The sequence below is a fragment of the Armigeres subalbatus genome, chromosome 1, assembly GCF_024139115.2.
Source record: "Armigeres subalbatus isolate Guangzhou_Male chromosome 1, GZ_Asu_2, whole genome shotgun sequence".
Taxonomy (NCBI): Eukaryota; Metazoa; Arthropoda; class Insecta; order Diptera; family Culicidae; genus Armigeres; species Armigeres subalbatus.
The window spans coordinates 250470268-250490872 of NC_085139.1; the positions used below are offsets into that span (position 1 = coordinate 250470268).

Consider the following 20605-nt stretch of genomic DNA (forward strand, 5'->3'; position numbering starts at 1 on the left):
AATTGACGTAGCCGTTTTAGTCCAGTGTAAAATTATTTCCCCATCCATCCTGTTGAATGAATGATCTCATTCGCGGATGGGTGAACGTATCTACCACTACAATGAATCATGAATGAAACATCGTATACGACAAATACCGTTGCAAAGGCCAATTTTTAAGGTTGTGTGAGTGCGATGTGTAGAAACACAAAGAAAAAACTGCGTTTGAGCTGAGAACTGTCAAAACGCAGTCATTGTCATTACTTTCCACTCGTCAGATACTCTGCGATTCAGTCTGTTTTCAACTTTCGTCCAATAAAAAACGGGTCTCGAACGGGAGCAGTGTGCATCGGAGAGTGATCGTTCTGCCCTTCGAAGGTTCCATAACATAATAATCAATCCATCCAGCTGTGAGGGGGGAAGTGCCGTTTCCGCGTCGGAATTTTCGGTGTTTTCTGGTGACTTGCAAATGTGCATTCTTCCGCGTAGAGATGGGGCAGCAAAGTGTCGTTCGATTTCAATGATAGTGCATTACATTTCTGAATAGTGAAAAATAAACGATTGAAGGAAACGGAGATTTTAATTAGATTAAGCAATCAATGGTAGATTGGGACAGTGTTTTTTTTTAGCATATTCTGGAACACTTCGGGAAGGTGGTAAATTGCTGAGTGGGAGGAGAAAATCGAAAGTGACCACCGTCGTTTTTCAAGCTATTGATTGTAGTCAACCCCCACCCTCACACAATTCCCATTATTAGTATTAATACTAAGAGGGTAGTAAGTCGGTGCAAGTTGATACAGCTTTTAGGCGACAGGGGCTCAGCCCCAATCGCGTGATTAGCGAATAAAAGTTTATGGTGCTATTGTGGTCGAACGAGTGAGATATCGCTGCTATAGACTGCTCGCCCTGTTGAAGGGATTAAAATATTTGTGTTTCTGTCTGGGCATACTGTTGTTGGTGTAGCAAGTTTGAAATACCGATATTATGTAAATTTATTCATCCCGAGACGACGACGACGACTACGACGATCACGAAAAAAGCTTTTGTTCAAATTGGAATGAAGCTCCAACACTGGCGAGCTAGACGACGATAAACGGGAAGAGACCGAAGAAAATCGCAGCTACGGAAAGTCACCCTGCGGAAGTCGTGAAAAGAGAAGGTCGAATCAAACAACTTCCCTTTGTTAGAAATATGCTCACGTTGCCGCCGCCGCTATGATATCAGCTGGAACGAAACGATCCGGACATAGAATGTCCAAACAACAGGGAAAATACGAGTTGCTTAAGGAGGATACTAGCTTAAGGTAAGAGCAACCAGACATATCATTATTATCGAACAAAGTCATTAAACCAACACCCAGGGATATTCCCACCTAAGTATAACGAGGCTAATCAACTATTGCCACCTTTATAGCAACAGCCATTCTTTGTCCTCTTTCCAATTATGGGACACATTACAGTATTACAATCATCATTACGCTATTATCAGGGAGGCTTGTTTGTCGTTCTGTAAATACTGCGTCATTTGATTCGTTATGATAGCGTTTGATTGTTTTCACAAGAAAAACAAGCTGCTGGTGGTAAACGTTCCCTGTTTACATTTAATTTGCTTGAGCTCTATTCCGCGTCTTCGTAATTATTAGTTATCATGTTACTAAAGTGGTCAACAGTATTATTGAAACCAAATCCCCATCGGCGGTTGTCGATCAATATTATGATTGGATTGGAAACCAGCCGACTGACTGGTGCCGCCTAGTTCCAGTAGAACAGTTTTAAAATCAGAGCATCTCACACACCCCCTTCTTCAAGTAGGTCATTTGATACGTTATTCGTTTAGTCTGGCAAATCAGCGTTGAACATGATCCAAATAAAGCAGCCCATTTTCGAGGGAGACTCCGTAATTATTGCAAAACGAAGAGCATAAGGAATAGCAATATTGCCAGTTTTTTTTTATTTTAGAGGAAGCCCCACAAATGCATCACGATATCCTTTTCCTTTCCAAAATGATAGCAAACCGCAACGTAAGCACTGGGAAGCCTTCTACATCAAGTGGCTTTCAAAATGGGAAGGTATTAAATTTCATTATCAGGAACGTGATTTGCATATTGCAAAAAATATATGTGGCTAATAAATAATATGCTTTTCATTTGTGTAGTAATTGTTTGCTGACTCTAATGCCTAGAAATATAGTCACGTTTTCGCCATTGAGAATGGTTCAATACATAAGTGCACTTATTTATCATTTATATAATTTAACACATTTCAAAATGCAACGATTTTTAATACATATTCAAACAATCTTGATCAAGTATTTTATATAACAAAGCTTGACAAAAAATTTGATGGATACTAATTTTATCCCGATTCAGGTGAGGAGCTGTCCAATTAAAGCGCCACAATTACATAGTCTGCGATGAAATGATGTTAGATTACCGATTAATACTGTTTGCGAACACCTTCTTCTGTCCAAACAAAAACATTCTTCCACGTAGCGTGTTCGTAATTATTCGTTATTCTGATACCGTCCAGTACCCTAATTACACTAGAAAAAAATGTTCTTGTTCCCACTATGTTGATGGTTTCTTTATATTTTGGAGAAGTTTTTTAGTTCCGGTAACAGAATTTAGGGGCCCTCATTAGCCGTGCGGTAAGATGCGCGGCTACAAAGCAAGACCATGCTGAGGGTGGGTGGGTTTGATTCCCGAAATTTCGGTTTGGAAATTGTCTCGACTTCCCTGGGCATACAAGTATCATCGTGTTAGCCTCATGATATACGAATGCAAAAATTACAACTTGGCTTAGAAACTTCGCAGTTAATAACTGTGGAAGTGCTTAATGAACACTAAGCTGCGAGGCGACAATGCCCCAGTGGGGGATGTAATGCCAATGAAGAAGAAGCACTATCCTTAGAATTCTCCCGAGGTATTGGATGATATTGAGTTAATGAGGTTTTGGGCATATTCTATGGACAAATGTCTAGTTGATATTAGTCAAAGTCAGAAATGATGACGAATGGTTTTCAGGTCTAAGTCAGCCAATGTCGAGTAAAGTATTGGTATTGTTGACCCAGGCTTGAATGTGTGCTAGGTTATTTTTAAATTATTTCTAGAGGAAATTCCTGGGGGAGCTCCCAAAATAATTTCTTGCGAATTTTGTGGAGGAATTTCTGTAGGAAATTCTAAAAGAGTTATAAAAAAATTTCCGAATTCTTGAAAAAAAAAACTGATTGAATTCATGAAGGAATTAAAAAAACTGAAGAAATTTTCGAAACACCAATAATTTATTCTAAAATTCCTCCAAAAAATGCTTTTAGGATTACTCTAGGATTTGCTTCGCTGATTCCCGGAGGTATTTCTTCAAAACATTCTTTCATCATTTCAAAACAAACATTCCAGGAATTCCTTCGGTATTTCCCTTAGACATTAGGTCAATACTCCCACATAGAATTCTTTTTAAAATTTCTTCCAAAAAAAATCTTAGACCTCCGGAAAAATCTTAGACCTCCGGGATGCGGTCACTATTCCAAAGTATTTCGAAGCGAACGGATGTTACAAAGTTACCAAAATTGGAAGTTGAAGAGTAGAGAAGAAAGTGTGTGGAACAAGAGAAGGCGTTGAGGACAATCCCACTGTTTTTGGGTTGAAAACTCCAGCAAGAACCGCCGTCATTCCCTGGTCCCGTAGTCGGCCTAATCCGGCATTGTTTTCGCCGATAGTCGATCTGCCTTTTGATTGGTCGAGTTGCAATGAAGATCTTCAAGTCATTCCCGGCGATACCACCGGTAAGCCCGCAGCGAACAGAGTTGCTCGCTGTCAGGTCGTCGGCCACAGAAGGAAAGAATGAAGAAGAGGAAGGGAAGAAATAGAGTGGCGCAGTGCTGCCAGGAAGAGGGGCTCTAAAGACAGGTTAACCTAGCTGTAAGAGAGAGTGAAGACAGAATTGAATAAAGTGTCGCAAAAAGATGCTCGGTGGTTTTCCTGCATTTGTTTGCGAGAGTTCCCTGTCCGCGAGTTGCTTGAGGTGAGCGTGCCGACACTGAGGCATAGTCTCAGCATAGCGCTGGGCATACTTACCCGATAATAACAAATTCCTGAAGGATTTTTAAATTGAACTCCTGAAGGAACTTCCGACATTCTTAGATTTATCCAAAAATTTCTTTGGGCATTGCTTCAAGATTTCTTTTAGAAATTCCCCCAGGGATTTCTTCAAAAAAAATCCTCAGGAAACAACTTCGGAAATAAATATAAAAATACTCATCAATGTTTCTTCGAAAATTGAATGAATGAATTTTAAGAATTATTCCAGAATCTACATGAGATATTCCTTCAGAATTCAAAACTTCCTCCTGGAATTCTTTCGGAAATTCTTCGAATCATTCATTTTGAAATATATTCACGAATTCCTTTTAAACATTCTCCGGAAATACCTTCCGAAACTCCTTTAGAAATATCTATTGAAAATATTTTGGTAATTCTTTCAGATATTCCTTTGGGGATTTGTTCTAAAATTCGTTTACAAATTCCTTCACAAAAATATTAGGGATTTGAAAATTCGCGTAGAAATTTCTTCGGAAGCACCTTAATTTTTTTTAGGAATTCAGGGATTTTACCAGAAATGCCTATGGAGATTCTTTTACAAATACCTCAAGAAAATTCTTCAGAAATTCCTGTTAGCGTTGAACTTAATTTCTAAATTTTAAAAAGACTTTCTCCAGCAAATCTTTCAGTACTTTCTGCAGGAAATTACTTAGGGTATTCCTCAGTTTTGCAGCAACTCTTTCAGAAATTTCTTCGGAAATTCCTCTGGAATACATCCAACAAAATATTGTATAGAATTCAGGTACATATTATGTATGGTTTTATTTAAAAAAATAATTCCTAAAGGAATCTCTGAAAAAAATATCGAAGATATTTCCGATGAAAAAAATCCTACATTTCTCCAGACTTTTATTCAGGAACTTCTCTAGAAATTCCATCGGAAATTTCGAATAAAATTGATCAAAATTGGCGTGACATCAGATTTTGTTGGCGTATATAATTAAATTTCAGAAAAAATATTCAATTTGGCGAGTCACGTGCCACATTGTGCACTAGTTCAAATCCACTAAAGATCGCGGAAACTCAATTAATGAATATGCAAACGGTGCATATAAAAGCAAGCCTCTCATTTCCTGTGCTTTATATAGATACGAAATGAAAAATGCAATTCCTCGGGTCATTTTTCTTAGTAACGAACAAGGTTGTAGGAATTGTTCACAATAAAAGCTGTTTCACTGCTAGCTGAGCCTTATATAAAAAAAATATTCGCCCATATAATACATGATACTACAACATTTAAGTAGTGTAAAATAAAGATGATTACTCATGCTTCGATATAACGTACAACTTTGAAATCGATATGTACGTTATATCGAAGTTTACCTGTAGTGCGTTTAATGTTCAAAATGGATAAATAAATTGCCAATAAATTCCAAAAATGTTGTGCAAATATTGCAAGCCCAAATTGCACTAGCTTCAGAAAACTGAAAGGTGTATCGGCATCAATTATTGAAAAAATAAATTCGCTGGGATATACGCACCAGCAAAGTGAAGGAATGCGTATTTGTGATTCCTGCCGATTGGTGATAGTTTATTTATTTATTACCAGACCGGCCGGAGTGGCCGGTGTTGCACATAAAAGTCTTCTCCAGTCAGCTCGGTCCATGGCTGCACTTCGCAAACAACGCAGTCTGCGGAGGGTCCGCAAATTGTCCTACACCTTGCCCGCTGTGCACCTCGCCTTCTTGTTCCCGTCGGATCGTTGTCGAGAACCATTTCCGACATTCTGGCTACGTGCCCGGCCCACCCCAGTCTTCCGATTTTCGCGGTGTGAACGATGGATGGTTCTTCCAACAGCCGATGCAACTCGTGGTTCATTCGCCTCCTCCACGTACCATCCGCCATCTGCACCCCACCATAGATGGTACGCAACACTTTCCTTTCGAAAACTCCCAGTGCGCGTTGGTCCTCCACGAGCATCGTCCAGGTCTCGTGTGCGTAGAGAACTACCGGTCTTATAAGCGTTTTTTAGATAATCAGTTTGATACGGCGGCGAACTCTATTCTTGCGGAGTCCAAAGTACGTGCGATTTCCAGCCACTATGCGTCTCCGAATTTCTCTGCTGGTATCATTTTCGGCAGTCACCAGTGAGCCCAAGTACACGAATTCTTCAACCACCTCTCTTGAGCCTCTTCCTATCATGAACTTCGTCTTCGACGTGTTGATGACTAGTCCAATCCGTTTAGCTTCGCTTTTCAGTCTGATGTAGGCTTCCTTCATCCTCTCAGAGTTACGTGCCATGATATCAATGTCGTCGGCGAAACCAAATAACTGGACGGACTTCGTGAAAATCGTACCACTCGTGTCAATCCCTGCCCTTCGTATTACTCCTTCCAAAGCGATGTTGAATAGCAGACACGAAAGACCATCACTTTGCCGTAACCCTCTATGCGTTTCGAAGGGACTCGAGAATGCCCCTGAAACTCGAACTACTCACATTACCCGATCCATCGTCGCCTTGATCAATCGTATCAGTTTACCCGGAAATCCGTTTTTGTGCATTAGCTGCCATAGCTGGTCCCGATCGATTGTATCATATGCGGCTTTGAAGTCGATAAATAGATGATGTGTGGGCACGTTGTATTCGCGGCATTTCTGCAATACCTGACGTATGGCGAACACCTGGTCTGTGGTAGAGCGTTCACCCATCCGTCCCGCCTGGTACTGCTCCACGAACTCTCTTGCAATTGGTGTTAGTCGGCGGCATAAAATTTGAGAGAGTTCCTTGTAGGCGGCGTTCAGCAATTTGATTGCGCGGTAGTTGCTACAATCCAGCATATCGCCCTTTTTGTAGATGGGACACACGACACCTTCCATCCACTCCTGCGGCAAAACTTCCTTCTCTCAAATCTTGGTAATGACCCAGTGCAGCGCTCTAGCCAGTGCCTCACCACCATGTTTAAATAGCTCTCCTGGTAGTTGGTCCACAGAAAACAGTATAAAGTAACACTTGACAAAGACTCAGGTCGAAATTCACAATGCATCAAAATTTGACGATTTTTCGAAAAAAAAAAATACATGCAAAAATATCCATGGAATTCGAAATATTTACAAAAACAATCAAGTTTTTTTTATTGAATTTTTTTAATGTTGTTTCTGAACATTTTCAGATTTCGAGTTGTGTCTGTTTTGCACGAAACCGTTGATATAGGAAAAAACCCAGATTAATCCACCTAACGGTGATGGCGCCTTTCTCGCGCAAAAAGGTAATAAATGTAGCCTTTACGCTTACACCTCGATGATGTACAAGAAAGGCAAAACAGTTACACCGTCTAATGTTATGATAGAAAATTTACACTACTAGACGACAGATGGCGCTGCCAAAAGTTTCTCGAATTTCCTATGTTCGAATTTTGACTTTCGGTCAATTTCATAATACTATGAAACTGAACGAATAGCATACTTACGCCTAAATGCGTGCAACACGAGCATCTTTATAGTGCGATGAAACTCTTAATGGGAAGCCACGGATAAAATATTCATAGATGCAAGGCATTTTCATAACACATTATTGTTCTATGTGACTATGTCTCATCACTATTTTAATATTATCTATTTTTGCAATTTGCAATTATTATGAAATTCAATAGTGATCAACAGCGTTTTAGTCTCAGTCGGATGCAACTTGTTGCAAGAAAATCAGTTAAGAGTTTCTATGTGAAAATTTGGCTAATGTTTTTATGGCATTTTGCGCACACACACGCACACACATACACACACACACACGCACACACGGACAGACAGACATTTGTTCAGCTCATCGAGCTGAGTCGAATGGTATATAACACTATGGGTCTCCGGGACTTCTATCAAAAGTTCGAATCTGGAGTGAAATGATAGCCTTTCGGTACAACTTAGTTGTACGAGAAAGGCAAAACCTAACTTAATTCACCGAGTGGTGATACTGCCTTTCTCGCATTTAGCCAAGACACCAACCTTATATGGCGCCAATATGATTAGATGTACCATTTCCTTTATAACTTTTAAACGCAACGGTCGATCGTTAACAAATTCAATAGTGATCAACTAGGCTTTGCCCCCTGTCGAATGAAACTTGTTGCGAGAAAATCGGCTGAGGATTACTATATGAAAAGTTGTCTAATGTTTTTCTTAGCTTTTGTGCACACACATACACACACATACACACATACATACACACGGACAGACAGACATTTGCTCAGCTCGTCAAGCTGAGTCGATTTGTATATAACACTATGGGTCTCCGAGGCTTCTATAAAAAGTTCGTTTTCGTAGTGAAATGATAGCCTTTCGGTACAACTTTGTTGTACGAGAAAGGCAAACATATTTAAAAGATTGCAAAATGGTTAATTGATGAGCCATTAAAAAAATACCTAAAGAATGTTCATAAATATGTTTAATGTTTTCTCTGATTACGCGCATTAAAACTAACGATCTAAAAGTCTTTTGCTGTGAAAGGCAAGCTAAGACCACAGAGAAACAAACGTCTTACTTAGAACAAAATGCAATAAATTGTCGTCACGAAAACATTGTCGCCCAATACTAAAATCATTGTGTATGGTCAAGCGGCAACCAGATGGCGGTAGTGCGCAAACGTCAAACACAAGCAAAATCGATGGAAGCGCCATCGGTGGCCGATTGACCACCTACAAAAAAAAAACAATTCAACCGTTAAAAAAGTGAACGAAATGGAAATCTGCGTAAATTGCAGGAAGCTCCTAAGGAATTCCAAAAATTCGAATAGACTTAAGAGGCTAAATATTTGTGAAAACTTATAAAAAAGTACCTAATTAAAGGAATTCTGATGAAATCTAAGCGGAAGCGGAGACAGCAGACCCGCCTTTTTCAGGAGAAGAAACGCCGCCTGGAAGAAGCGGAGTGCGAGGAGATGGAACAGCTGTGCCGTTCTCAAGAAACACGCAAGTTCTACCAGAAGCTCAACCCATCCCGCAAAGGCTTCGTGCCGCGAGCCGAAATGTGCCGGGATAAGGATGGGAGCATCTTGACGGACGAACGTGTGGTGATCGAAAGGTGGAAGCAGCACTACGAGGAACATCTGAATGGCGCTGAGAGTACAGGCAGTGAAAGTCAAGGCAGCGAAGGAGATGACTACGTCAGTTCAGCGGACGATGGAAGCCAACCAGCCCCCACCTTGAGGGAGTTAAGGATGCCATTCGACAGCTAAAGACCAATAAAGCAGCTGGTAAGGATGGTATCGGAGCTGAGCTCATCAAGATGGGCCCGGAAAAGCTGGCCACTTGCCTGCACAAACTGATAGTCAGAATCTGGGAAACCGAACAGCTACCGGAGGAGTGGAAGGAAGGGGTTATATGCCCTATCTACAAGAAAGGCGACAAACTGGAGTGTGAAAACTTTCGAGCGATCACCATCCTTAATGCCGCCTACAAAGTGATATCCCAGATCATCTTCCGTCGTCTGTTACCATTAGTGAACGAGTTCGTGGGAAGTTATCAAGCCGGCTTCGTTGACGGCCGCTCGACAACGGACCAGATCTTTACTGTACGGCAAATCCTTCAAAAATGCCGTGAATACCAGGTCCCAACGCACCATCTGTTCGTTGATTTCAAGGCGGCATACGACAGTATAGACCGCGTAGAGCTATGGAAAATTATGGACGAGAACAGCTTCCCTGGGAAGCTTACCAGACTGATCAAAGCAACGGTGGATGGTGTGCAAAACTGTGTGAAGATTTCGGGCGAACACTCCAGTTCGTTCGAATCGCGCCGGGGACTAAGACAAGGTGATGGACTTTCGTGCCTGTTGTTCAACATTGCGCTAGAAGGTGTCATGCGGAGAGCCGGGGTACGATTTTCAACAGATCCAGTCAATTTATTTGCTTCGCGGATGACATTTGCAAAGGTGGAAGAACTGTACACCAACCTGAAACGTGAAGCAACAAAAGTTGGACTGGTGGTGAATGCGTCAAAGACAAAGTACATGCTTGTGGGCGGAACCGAGCGCGACAGGGCCCGCCTGGGAAGCAGTGTTACGATAGACGGGGATACCTTCGAGGTGGTCGAGGAATTCGTCTACCTCGGATCCTTGCTAACGGCTGACAACAACGTTAGTCGTGAAATCCGAAGGCGCATCATCTGTGGAAGTCGGGCCTACTACGGGCTCCAGAAAAAACTGCGGTCGAAAAAGATTCGCCACCGCACCAAATGTGTCATGTACAAGACGCTTATAAGACCGGTTGTCCTCTCCGGACATGAAACATGGACATTGCTCGAGGAGGACTTGCAAGCACTCGGAGTATTCGAGAGACGGGTGCTTAGGACCATCTTTGGCGGTGTGCAAGAAGACGGTGTGTGGCGGCGAAGAATGAACCATGAGCTCGCCCAACTCTACGGCGAACCCAGTATCCAGAAGGTAGCTAAAGCCGGAAGGGTACGATGGGCAGGACATGTTGCAAGAATGCCGGACAGCAACCCTGCAAAGATGGTGTTCGCTTCCGATCCGGCAGGTACGAGACCGCGTGGAGCGCAGCGAGCGAGATGGGCAGACCAGGTGCAAAACGACTTGGCGAGCGTGGGGCGTATCCGAGGATGGAGAGATGCGGCCTCGAACCGTGCATTGTGGCGTCAAATTGTTGATTCAGTGTTATCTGTTTAGATGTTAACTAAATAAATTAAATGAATATCATGAGGCTAGCACGATGATACTTTTATGCCCAGGGAAGTCATGACAATTTCCAATCCGAAAAGGTTTGAAGCCAAAATTACTCATTTTTCAGCACAAATTGATATTTACCAAGGCTTTTATATAACTATAGCCTATCTACATTAATAATTTGTGAAGATTCATAGTAATTATGATCTATAGGATATGAATCTTTGGATATATGTCGACTTGGGGCGGTATTGCCAACTGTATTAGGAACAAGGTCATCTCCAGGAGTAAGAGTCGCTTAGTCCTTAAATGCATTTAATAAATCATCAACATAGTTTCTGACTGACTCAGAGATGATTTAAGCAACGGATATGGCATTAATCATAAAAGTTAGCTTTAGCCAAATTCCAAATATTGTCGTAGAGCCAGTGGTCAACAAATCAACATGCAATACTACATTTTCAAGCGAAACATAATTTAAACATACTCCCTATACACAAAAAAAAATCGTTGGTAAAATTAAGAAAATTAGTTAGTGATTTTCAGTAGAAAGTATTAGCTTGTTAAATCTACAATTGCAGAAATGTCACTTCGGTGAGAGCTTTGACAACAGCTTACTTTTTAAAATAACATTATCCTCTTAAAACTAATAGTGTATTTTACTTTCATACTAACATTTTTCTTTTAAAACAAAATGTGTAGTTTGTTTTCAATTTCACTGTGATAACAACAAGCTTTGTGTGCTTTCAATTTGAATAAATCAAACACCAAAATAATTATTTACTTATTTATTGAAAATTCAAAAAAATCCCCAAGGTTACTGGACAACCGTGATCGAGGCTCAGCATTTCGCCGTTCTTTTCGTACGTTAGAAAATAAATGGATTAATTGTCGAAATTCGCCGCTGCACTCTTCATTGTAGCACGGCCTTCACAAATTTATTGCCTCCCATTTGACCTCCGTATTCGGATTGATGAATTGTCCATATCTTGTACGATCGTTCTCACTCTTATGTCATGTCACGTCCGGTGTTTTTTCGCTCGAAACTGCACGTCTTTATCACCATTACGAAAGTGGTCGCCGCTACCATCGCCCGTTTCATGCAGCCACCGTATACTCCGCAGCATTATAATTGTAGGCATCGTGAATATAAGCTGGTCCCCTGGCTGGTCCCTTGGCTGGGCCCCTCAATGGTGTTTCCTGGAAATAGGAATTATATCATAAAATTTCAAGTTCTTTGACTACAAATCAAATCTCTTACCGGTTCAAAGGAAGAATTTTGTCCCTGCATTATCTTCCCGCAAATGTAACTGACAGATAGCCGTTGGTTGCCAGTTACATTATTTCTATCTGCCAATGTTGCCAAATCAGGTGAAATATTGATGTTAGTTTGATATTTTTACAAATTTTGTTTTGAGAATTTCAACTGTGGAAATCAGAATTTTGAGCTGGAAAAAAACTTTCAAGTCAATCAATTTTGCATTCTGAAAAGTTTTAGCACTTAAAAATACCAATTTTAACATATTATTGAAACAACAATAAGAAAATGTTGGAATCCCAACTTTTTTTGGCTCTGTGTAGAAGTGCAAGAGATGTGTCCCCAGTTCTAAATAAATTTAGCACACTTTAGATATAACTTTTGGTACTCGCTCGTCTTGCCCCAAGGGGGTGGCCTTATCGCCCCATATGATGAAATTTGAAAAAAAAATCCCGTTGAGCTCATCAAATTCCCGGGGTTTTCCCGGCTTTTCCCGGTGATTTCAAATTTCCGGGTTTTTCCCGGTTTTCCCGGATTCCCGGGTGAGTGGCCACCCTGAACATTTATTGGGGAAGTAAAGCTCAAGTAAATTATTCAAAATAACCCGTGGAAAATCTTCAAAGCCTACTTACGGAAATCTCTTCATGAATTCCATTTTTTTTGCGGAAATTGAAGAAAATACGCGGATATTCCTCCAAAAATTTCTTTTATAATTTTTCAAATTTCAAATGCTGTAAAAATCCTCTTTACGCTGTGGAAATTTATTTACAAGGAGTTTACACAAAGATCTTTATATGGTTAACCACGCAGAGAAAATCTACCTTTTTGAACTAAAAAATAAAATTATTGAAATATTTTTTAAACTCAAATATTTTATCTTTAAAATCAAAACTGAAATATATTTAATTCAAAAATTTTAATTGTTGTTTCTACTGCAATCCATTATAAATAATACAATATATTATAAACTAGTTTGTGAAGTAAATACATGAAAAAATTACAAATATAATTATTGTAGTTTTATTTTCCACACGACGCCTAATCAAAAATTAAAATAATTGATAATCACAAGAAATTTAATGTAACATTCAAAATAAATTTTTGATTACAATATTTTTGTTTTTTTGAATTTAAGAAAAATATTGTTGAAAGCAAAAATTTTTCTTTTTGGTTTAAAAATATTTTTTGTACAAACAAAAAAATATATTGTAAATTCAACAATTTTTATTTTGAGTGCTGTTTTGGAACATTGTAGAAACAACAATATTTTTCGTCTAATCAAATCTGTTTTTTTTGTTGAATTCAACAAATAAAATTATTAGCCGGGGAACAATAATTATTTTTGTTGTTTTTATACATAATATCATTGAGTTTAAAAAACATTTCTCTGCGTGTTTTAGTGAAAAATTTCTTTAGGAGGTTTCTTTGTTTTATGTTGATAATCCTGTAAAACTACCAATGAGTTATCCAAAAATATCACAAAGAACCTTAAGAAATAACTTTTGGGAATCATCTTATTAAATTAGGTATCTGTATCAAATTTTGCAATATCAACGCAAATTTATACGCTTCGCTTTACGCCGCCTTCCATGGAGAGATCCTTCAAATTTACCCAGCTATGAAGACCGTTGCAAGCTTATAGATTTAGAGCTCTTAACAGTCCGTCGCAATACTTCTCGGGCGATATTCATTGCAGACCTGGCTTTCCATGCTAAACATCAATGTTAGTCATAGGAATCTTCGCTCTCGTGCTCTCCTCTTTCTTCATGGTGCACGAACTAATTATGGTCACAACGAGCCATTTACTAGCATGTGCCGTATATTCAATAACTGCTCCATTGGATTCGATTTCCATTCATCTCGTAACACTCTCCGTACGAACTTTTCTCACCTTCTAAACGACAATCAGTAGTAGCTAGGCCTAGATTTAAGTTTATTGTTGGATGTAGTTTTAAGCCGAATTGTATCATTTGGATATTGTAATCTGTTGATGCATAGAAAAGATGAGGAGGTTTTGCGCCCGCTTGAGTGAGAGCTAATGAATTTCTAACTGTTCAACTCAAGCGGGCTTTTCCCTGCTCCCAATAAATAAATAAATAAATAAATAAATAAAATCAAATCAAAGAACATTTTTGTGTTTTCAATTGCTGTATAAACCCTTATTCGTTCTAGATGAATGCTTTGAAAGCAATATAAAATGTTCCAACACTATTGAAGAATTCCTGACGAAAAAACTTTTGAAAAATGATATGATATGCTAAGTGGTTCCCTTAAAAGAAATAATCGATCAGAAACTGACAAATCCAACAACACCCATGAAAATCGGTGTCTATGTCCTTAGATAGACATGTTTTGTGATATTTCAGAATGGATTAAAAATGGCAGCAAGTGGCGTCCATTTCCTCATAACATTTGTTTGAAGAATGCTAAAGACTATAATACATGCCGTTCAATAAGGGCTTGGACATATCCATATAATGTTAATAGCCTTCAAACGTAAGTTTTGTTCTCAACAACATTTGCTAATAAATAATAGAAAAATACATGAAAATAATTTTCAAATAAACGTCCTTTGATCTAGCATTTTATTTATTAAATTTTCACCTAAAACTAAATCCGCGCGAAACCCTAAAATCGTTATGAAAATCCGCGCCAAATCCGCGAAATCCGCGAAAATCGCGAAATCCGCGTAGTCGTAACAACCCTGGATTACCTCTAAATGTTCGCACCATTGATCCCCTCCAACAAACCTCCTGCAGCGCTACGATGCCGAATCCACGGTCCTTGAGCACATCGGCGAGTATGCGAGTGCTCCCGATGAAGTTGAGAGATTTGCAGTTCCACGAACCGAGTTTCTAATCGCTAGTCCCTTTTCGTCGCAATGGTCTTCGCCGATGGTTCCGGTTCGTACTCTCTTGTTGATTGTTCGTTGCAATCTTCTATTACAACGATCAGCTCCTAGTATCCTTGGTGTAATTAGATTAAGTTTAGTTTAAGTCAAAAGGTAAAGAAATTTCATTCATGACAACAAAATATGTGAGAGTATGTGCTACTACGGGTCTTGTCTTGTACACAATGAATGGTGGAAAGGGCCAACATAAAAGAACTCCATTCTGAGCAATGTCCAGCTATAGCCTTAACCGGTTACCAAGTTAGATTTCGAACAACTTGCGAGAATTTGAACGCATCTCAATTCAAAACATTTTCGAAACAAAAGAGATCAATGCTTTGTATTTCAAATGTTTATTCTAATAATTGGTTGAGTGGTATATAAGAAGAAGCTGCAATAGTATATTAAAAGCGCAACTTTCATTTCAAATCGCTCATGTATATATTTTTTTAAGAATGATGATGCAACAAGTGTACCAAAAGTCCACGAGATGTCTCTGGTTCGGCCAAATACTAAAGTTTTGTCATTTACTGCTTCGGCGTGGAACCGCTCTGTATCATATACTTCCAATAACTCCAATAGTGTTATTTTCAGCTAAAACCTTTTAATATTACATATTAAATCAATCCATTTTTCACCTATCAAAAACGACACATTTCTACGAATTTCCAAAAAAAATCGTCTGTCAGGTCACGAATCATTAATACTCACTCTATGAAAGTCATCCAAGAACATAAAGCCAACTGCCAACATATCACCACTAATCCTCCCATAATATTTCCCCTGGTAAAAAACAAAAGCCACTCCTTCTGAAGCGCCAATCGTAATCACTCCAAGCCCCATCCCCATACGACATTGCGTGACCGTAGCAATTCATTATAGGCCACGCGCCCCCACTTCCGCTATTGTCGTCGCACTGACGAAAACTCCTGCTTCAGTCGAGTCAACCCCCGAACGCTAAACGTGATTTTCTTTGTTCTCTCGTTCCAGGAAGAAACACACCTACATCCAGGGATGCCTTCTGTTGGCCTTATGCGCCATGTCTAGCGTGGCGGTGTACGCGACCTGGACGATGATCTACCGCCAGAACCTAATCATTCCACCGACACTAATCGGTAAGTGCACTTGTTGGCAGGCACACGGGACGGGACACGGGCATCGCTTCTCCGGTTTCAATTTATGGCTGGGTTCGGTCGGTTTCCCAAAGAGGCCATTCGTGACTGCTGATAACTTAATCAGGATTTATTGGACGGTGGATGCGGGTATGGCTTCTCGCTTTTTGAGGATGTCGTTTTCTGTTGATTGGGGTGGATGATTGTCGCTGGACACTGGATTTGGGTTTAGGTTGCTGTTTTGGCTGTGCATTGTTTTACTGAACTGCACTTGGCAGCTTGCCAGGCGCCGCAATGCAGCGCTATAGCGTCTTCCTGCATGTGATTGCTATCGAAGCTGTGCGGTAAGACATTTTAGTCGAGTGAGAAAAACAAAGCATTACGAACGCAAAGCGCAAAGAAAGATTTATTTACGACAGTTGACAAGCTAAGTATGTTATCGTTGTAGGATTTGTTGTAATGAAAGTGTTAGTTACAGATAATTAGTTTTCATGACGTGACGTAGCTTGCTTCAAGTAGTCCAGTACAAGTGTAATGTCTGATAAGCTGGCTATAATTAATGTAGAAACCTACTGAATTACTGCGTTATTGAACCGACAAATTTTCAGATAAATGTTATGATACTACACTGCCGTCATACGCATATTTGTCCCATATTATATAGGGGAGCGGTTCGCCACTTCATCTCATAGCTCCTATTTCCATCCCATCAAAAACAAAGCAATGGAAAGGAATTTGTTTTGTTTATTATTTTTGTGATTTTTTTCAGCAGTGAGCACGCATGTTGACAAAAAGAAGCGACGAATTTGGTGCCGTATTTATTTGTTTAGCGATGAGATGGATATATGTACAGTGAGATGGAGATCGGAACATTGCCCCTATGTATGTGAGATACAACTTTGGTACATTATTCTCAAAGTTGGTACGTTTTTTAATTTCATTTTGCAAATCTCCTCAAATAACTTTCAACGCGGGATCGCGAGTTCTTTGGTATTGCCTTCGCCTCACATTTTTAAGGCTGTATGGTTATTTCGCCGTGGTCAAAAATAACCCTGCTCCGGAGCATGGTTAGATTTGACAGTTCGATAGTAAAACTTTGTTCGCGAGAAAATTGGCGCCAAATCCATTTCGTTCCAAATAACAATCAATCTGTCAAAACTCAGATGAGTCGGCTTCGGAGTAAAATTTTAACCACGATGGGAAAATAACCATCGGAATGTCAAATTTTAACTAAAAGTTAAACGAATCGATGGAATGGTTCACAGCCTAAGACGATCAGTAGCTGAACATCGTCGTAAATAATAATGGAGTTGAATTTAATTTCACATTTAGAAATTGCAATGCCTCTGCAGGATAGCTGGTAAGTCACCAGCTGTTCATGGAACCCGTAAATGCCCAGGACGAACTTTTAATTTTGAAAACCATATATCTCGCTTAACAATTGATTAGGGCCTACAATGAAAAGTAAACAAATTCAATTTTAACACCCTTCGATAGCATCCTCTAATAGCTACTTATAATATAAAAATGTTCCGCATCTTCAATTAAATTACTTGGAAAAAACTAATTTTTGATTGGGCCTATTACGTGTTATTTTCAAAATATGTGTAGGTCCACTCTAAAACACGGCCAAGCCACTCGTTTTTTTCTGTCTGGGATAAGCCTTCTCCAACTTCGGGCCGATAATGGGAATTTTTTCCGAACCGTCATCGGCCCGACCTCGGAGAGAGAAAATTTCCCCTCCCGAAAAGCCTTATCCCGTGTTTACTTTCGAAAAATGCCATAAATAAAGGGTCTATGAATGACAAGCAAATGCAGAATGACTTATCAAGAAGCCCTATTCCGGAGAAACAAATGAAAATAGACTTAACATTTTATTTTAACGATTTCGACACATTTTTGCATGTTTTCAATGCAATTAAGGTTATGGATGGATAGATAGTGTTGATTATGTGCTTTTAGGAGCTTTTACTGCTTAAAATATCATAAACCTGGGAAATAGGAATAGAAATTGTGATGCATTTTTTTCGAACGGCATTTTCTCAATGTTTACGTTTTGGCTGTAGGCCCTTTTCAAATGTTACGCGAGATATCTCTGAAGTTTTTAGAGGTTTTTACTCGGAATTTTCACTAAATTCAAGGGGAATAGTTGTACTTTTAGGCACATGCAAACCCTCTCCTCCGGACCCTCCCCCTTTTTATGGTGTAGAAAACTAGGTGGTCCAAAAGCGTAATTTTAGGCAGTGATATATGAAACTGGTCATATTTAAAGATGTAATAATCTGTTTAACAGCCCGTATGCACATTCAATATGATTCAATTGTATGAGATTTGCGCAAGTAATATAACAAAGACTTTTTAAGGCCTCCAATACATCTGGCAGATTGTGGTGAAGTTGCTCTGAATAAATAAAAATTTTATGTGCCTGAAGCATGAACTTATTGTGGTCCAACAAATCTATATAAGTCCCTAGAGCCCGTGCGAATGTTTCGCCATTAAAATATGTCCAACTCAAATGTTCTCCAAATTATCCGGGAGTTGAGTTCAATTGGTCTACCATGTCAACTACGCCTGATATCAAACCGACAGCGACCCAGCGTGTCCATATAGGTCCTTAGTGGTCATGCAAATGCATCACCAGTCAAATAAGTCCAACGCAGATGTTCTAGGTTCACCAAATTGTCCGGTAGTTGAGTTCAATTGGTCTTCCAGGTCAACTGCGCCTGATACCAAACCGACAGCGACCTAGAGTGTCCATATAAGTCCTAAGAGCCCATGCGAATGCTTTATCATTCAAATAAGTACAACGCAGATGTTCTAGGTTCTCCAAATTGTCCGGGAGTTGAGTTCAGTTGGTCTACCAGGTCAACTACGCTTGATATCAAACCGACAGCGACCCAGCGGGTCCATATAGCTCCTTGGAGGTCATGCAAATGCATCATCAGTCAAATAAGTTCAACGCAGATGTTCTAGGTTCTCCAAATTGTTCGGGAGTTGAGTTCAATTGGTCTACCATGTCAACTACGCCTGATATCAAACCGACAGCGACCCAGCGTGTCCATATAGGTCCTTAGAGGTCATGCAAATGCACCACCAGTCAAATAAGTCCAACGCAGATGTTCTAGGTTCACCAAATGGTCCAGGAGTTGAGTTCAATTGGTATACCATGTCAACTGCGCCTGATCTCAAACCTACAGAAACCCAGCGTGTCCATATCAGTCCTAAGAGCTCATGCGAATGCTTCATCCTTCAAATAAGTACAACGCAGATGTTCTAGGTTCTCCAAATTGTCCGGGAATTGAGTTCAATTGATCTACCAGGTCAACTGCGCCTGATACCAAACCGACAGCGCCCCAGCGTGTCCATATAAGTCCTAGGAGCCCATGCGAATGCTCCATTATTCAAATGAGTACAACGCAGATGTTCTAGGTTCTCCAAATTGTCCGGGAGTTGAGTTCAATTGGTCTACCAGGTCAATTACGACTAGTATCCAACCGAGAGCACCTCAGCGTGTCCATATAGGTCCTTAGAGGTCATGCAAATGCTTCAACAGTCAAATAAGTCCAACGCAGATGTTTTAGGTACTCCAAATGGTCCGGGAGTTGAGTTCAATTGGTCTACCATGTCAACTACGCCTGATATCAAACCGATAGCAACCCAGCGTGTCCATATAAGTCCTAAGAGCCCATGCGAATGCTCCATCATTCAAATAAATCCAATTCAGATGTTCTAGGTTCTCCAAATTGTTCTGGAGTTGAGGTCAATTAGTCTACCATGTCAATTACGCCTGATATCAAACCGACAGCGACCCAGCGTGTTCAAGTAAGTCCTTAGAGATCACGCGAATGCTTCATCATTCAAATAAGTACAACGCAGATGTTCTAGGCTCTCCAAATTGTCCAGGAGTTGACTTCAATTGGTCTACCAGGTCAACTACGCCTAATATCAAAACGACACCAACCCAACGTGTCCTTAGAGCCCAGGCGAATGCTTCCTCATTCAAATAAGGCCAACACAGATGTTCTAAATTCTCCAAATTGTCCGGGAGTTGAATTCAATTAGTCTACCAAGTCAACTACGCCTTGTATCGAACCTATAGCAACCCAGCGAGTCCATATAAATTTAAAAATCCCAGCACGTCTTAGTCTGGTACCAGGCGTGAATCATTCGCCAAGGCTCTGAGATGTGGACATGATGGGTTGTTTTCGAATTAGAACCAGAACCAGAATCTGAAATTGACCTATTTAAATAGTCAATCAGTCGTTACGTTTATAGGGATTTTTATGGACGTGCTTGGTTGCTTTTGGTTTTGTATCAGACATACCCAAACTGGCAGACCAATTGATCTCAACTCCGGAACAATCTGTAGAACCAAGGACTTCTATTATGAAGTTATTTGAATAGTGAAGCATTCACAAGAGTTTAGGAAATTATCCGTACATGTATTACAGTCAAACCTCCATGAGCCGATGTGTGGATGTGTGTGGTTGACGAGGTGGACCAATTGACCTTAATTCCAGAACAATTTGGGCACGGCAAATGCTGGGTAAAGCGTACCATTGGTACTTCGCGTACCTGAAGGAATAAAATAGACCCCATCTCGCGGTCCTTAGCCTCTTACCCAGCAACTCCTATCCCTACCTCCCCGCGGTGCTGGCCGG

General features: G+C 40.1%; 1 protein-coding gene and 1 long non-coding RNA gene across 3 annotated transcripts in view; one reads left to right on the forward strand and one right to left on the reverse strand.

The window, feature by feature from the left end:
• Positions 1 to 234: 234 nt before the first annotated feature.
• LOC134206600 (chitinase-like protein 3) overlaps positions 235 to 20605 on the forward strand; it is a 36045-nt gene continuing 15674 nt past the window's right edge. Inside the window, exons 1-3 of one of the 2 annotated variants that reach the window (XM_062682332.1) lie at positions 239 to 357; positions 943 to 1282; positions 15823 to 15947. In XM_062682332.1, the coding sequence (XP_062538316.1) occupies positions 1194 to 1282; positions 15823 to 15947 (214 nt within the window). In that variant the 5' untranslated portion in view covers positions 239 to 357; positions 943 to 1193. Of the gene's footprint in view, positions 1283 to 15822; positions 15948 to 20605 lie in introns of both variants that reach the window. The other variant, XM_062682331.1, reaches the window with a different exon arrangement.
• Positions 11458 to 12128, reverse strand: LOC134206603 (uncharacterized). The gene is made up of 2 exons (XR_009978295.1): positions 11946 to 12128; positions 11458 to 11884 (listed from the first exon to the last, which is right to left on the reverse strand). It is a non-coding gene; the product is annotated as an uncharacterized LOC134206603 (long non-coding RNA).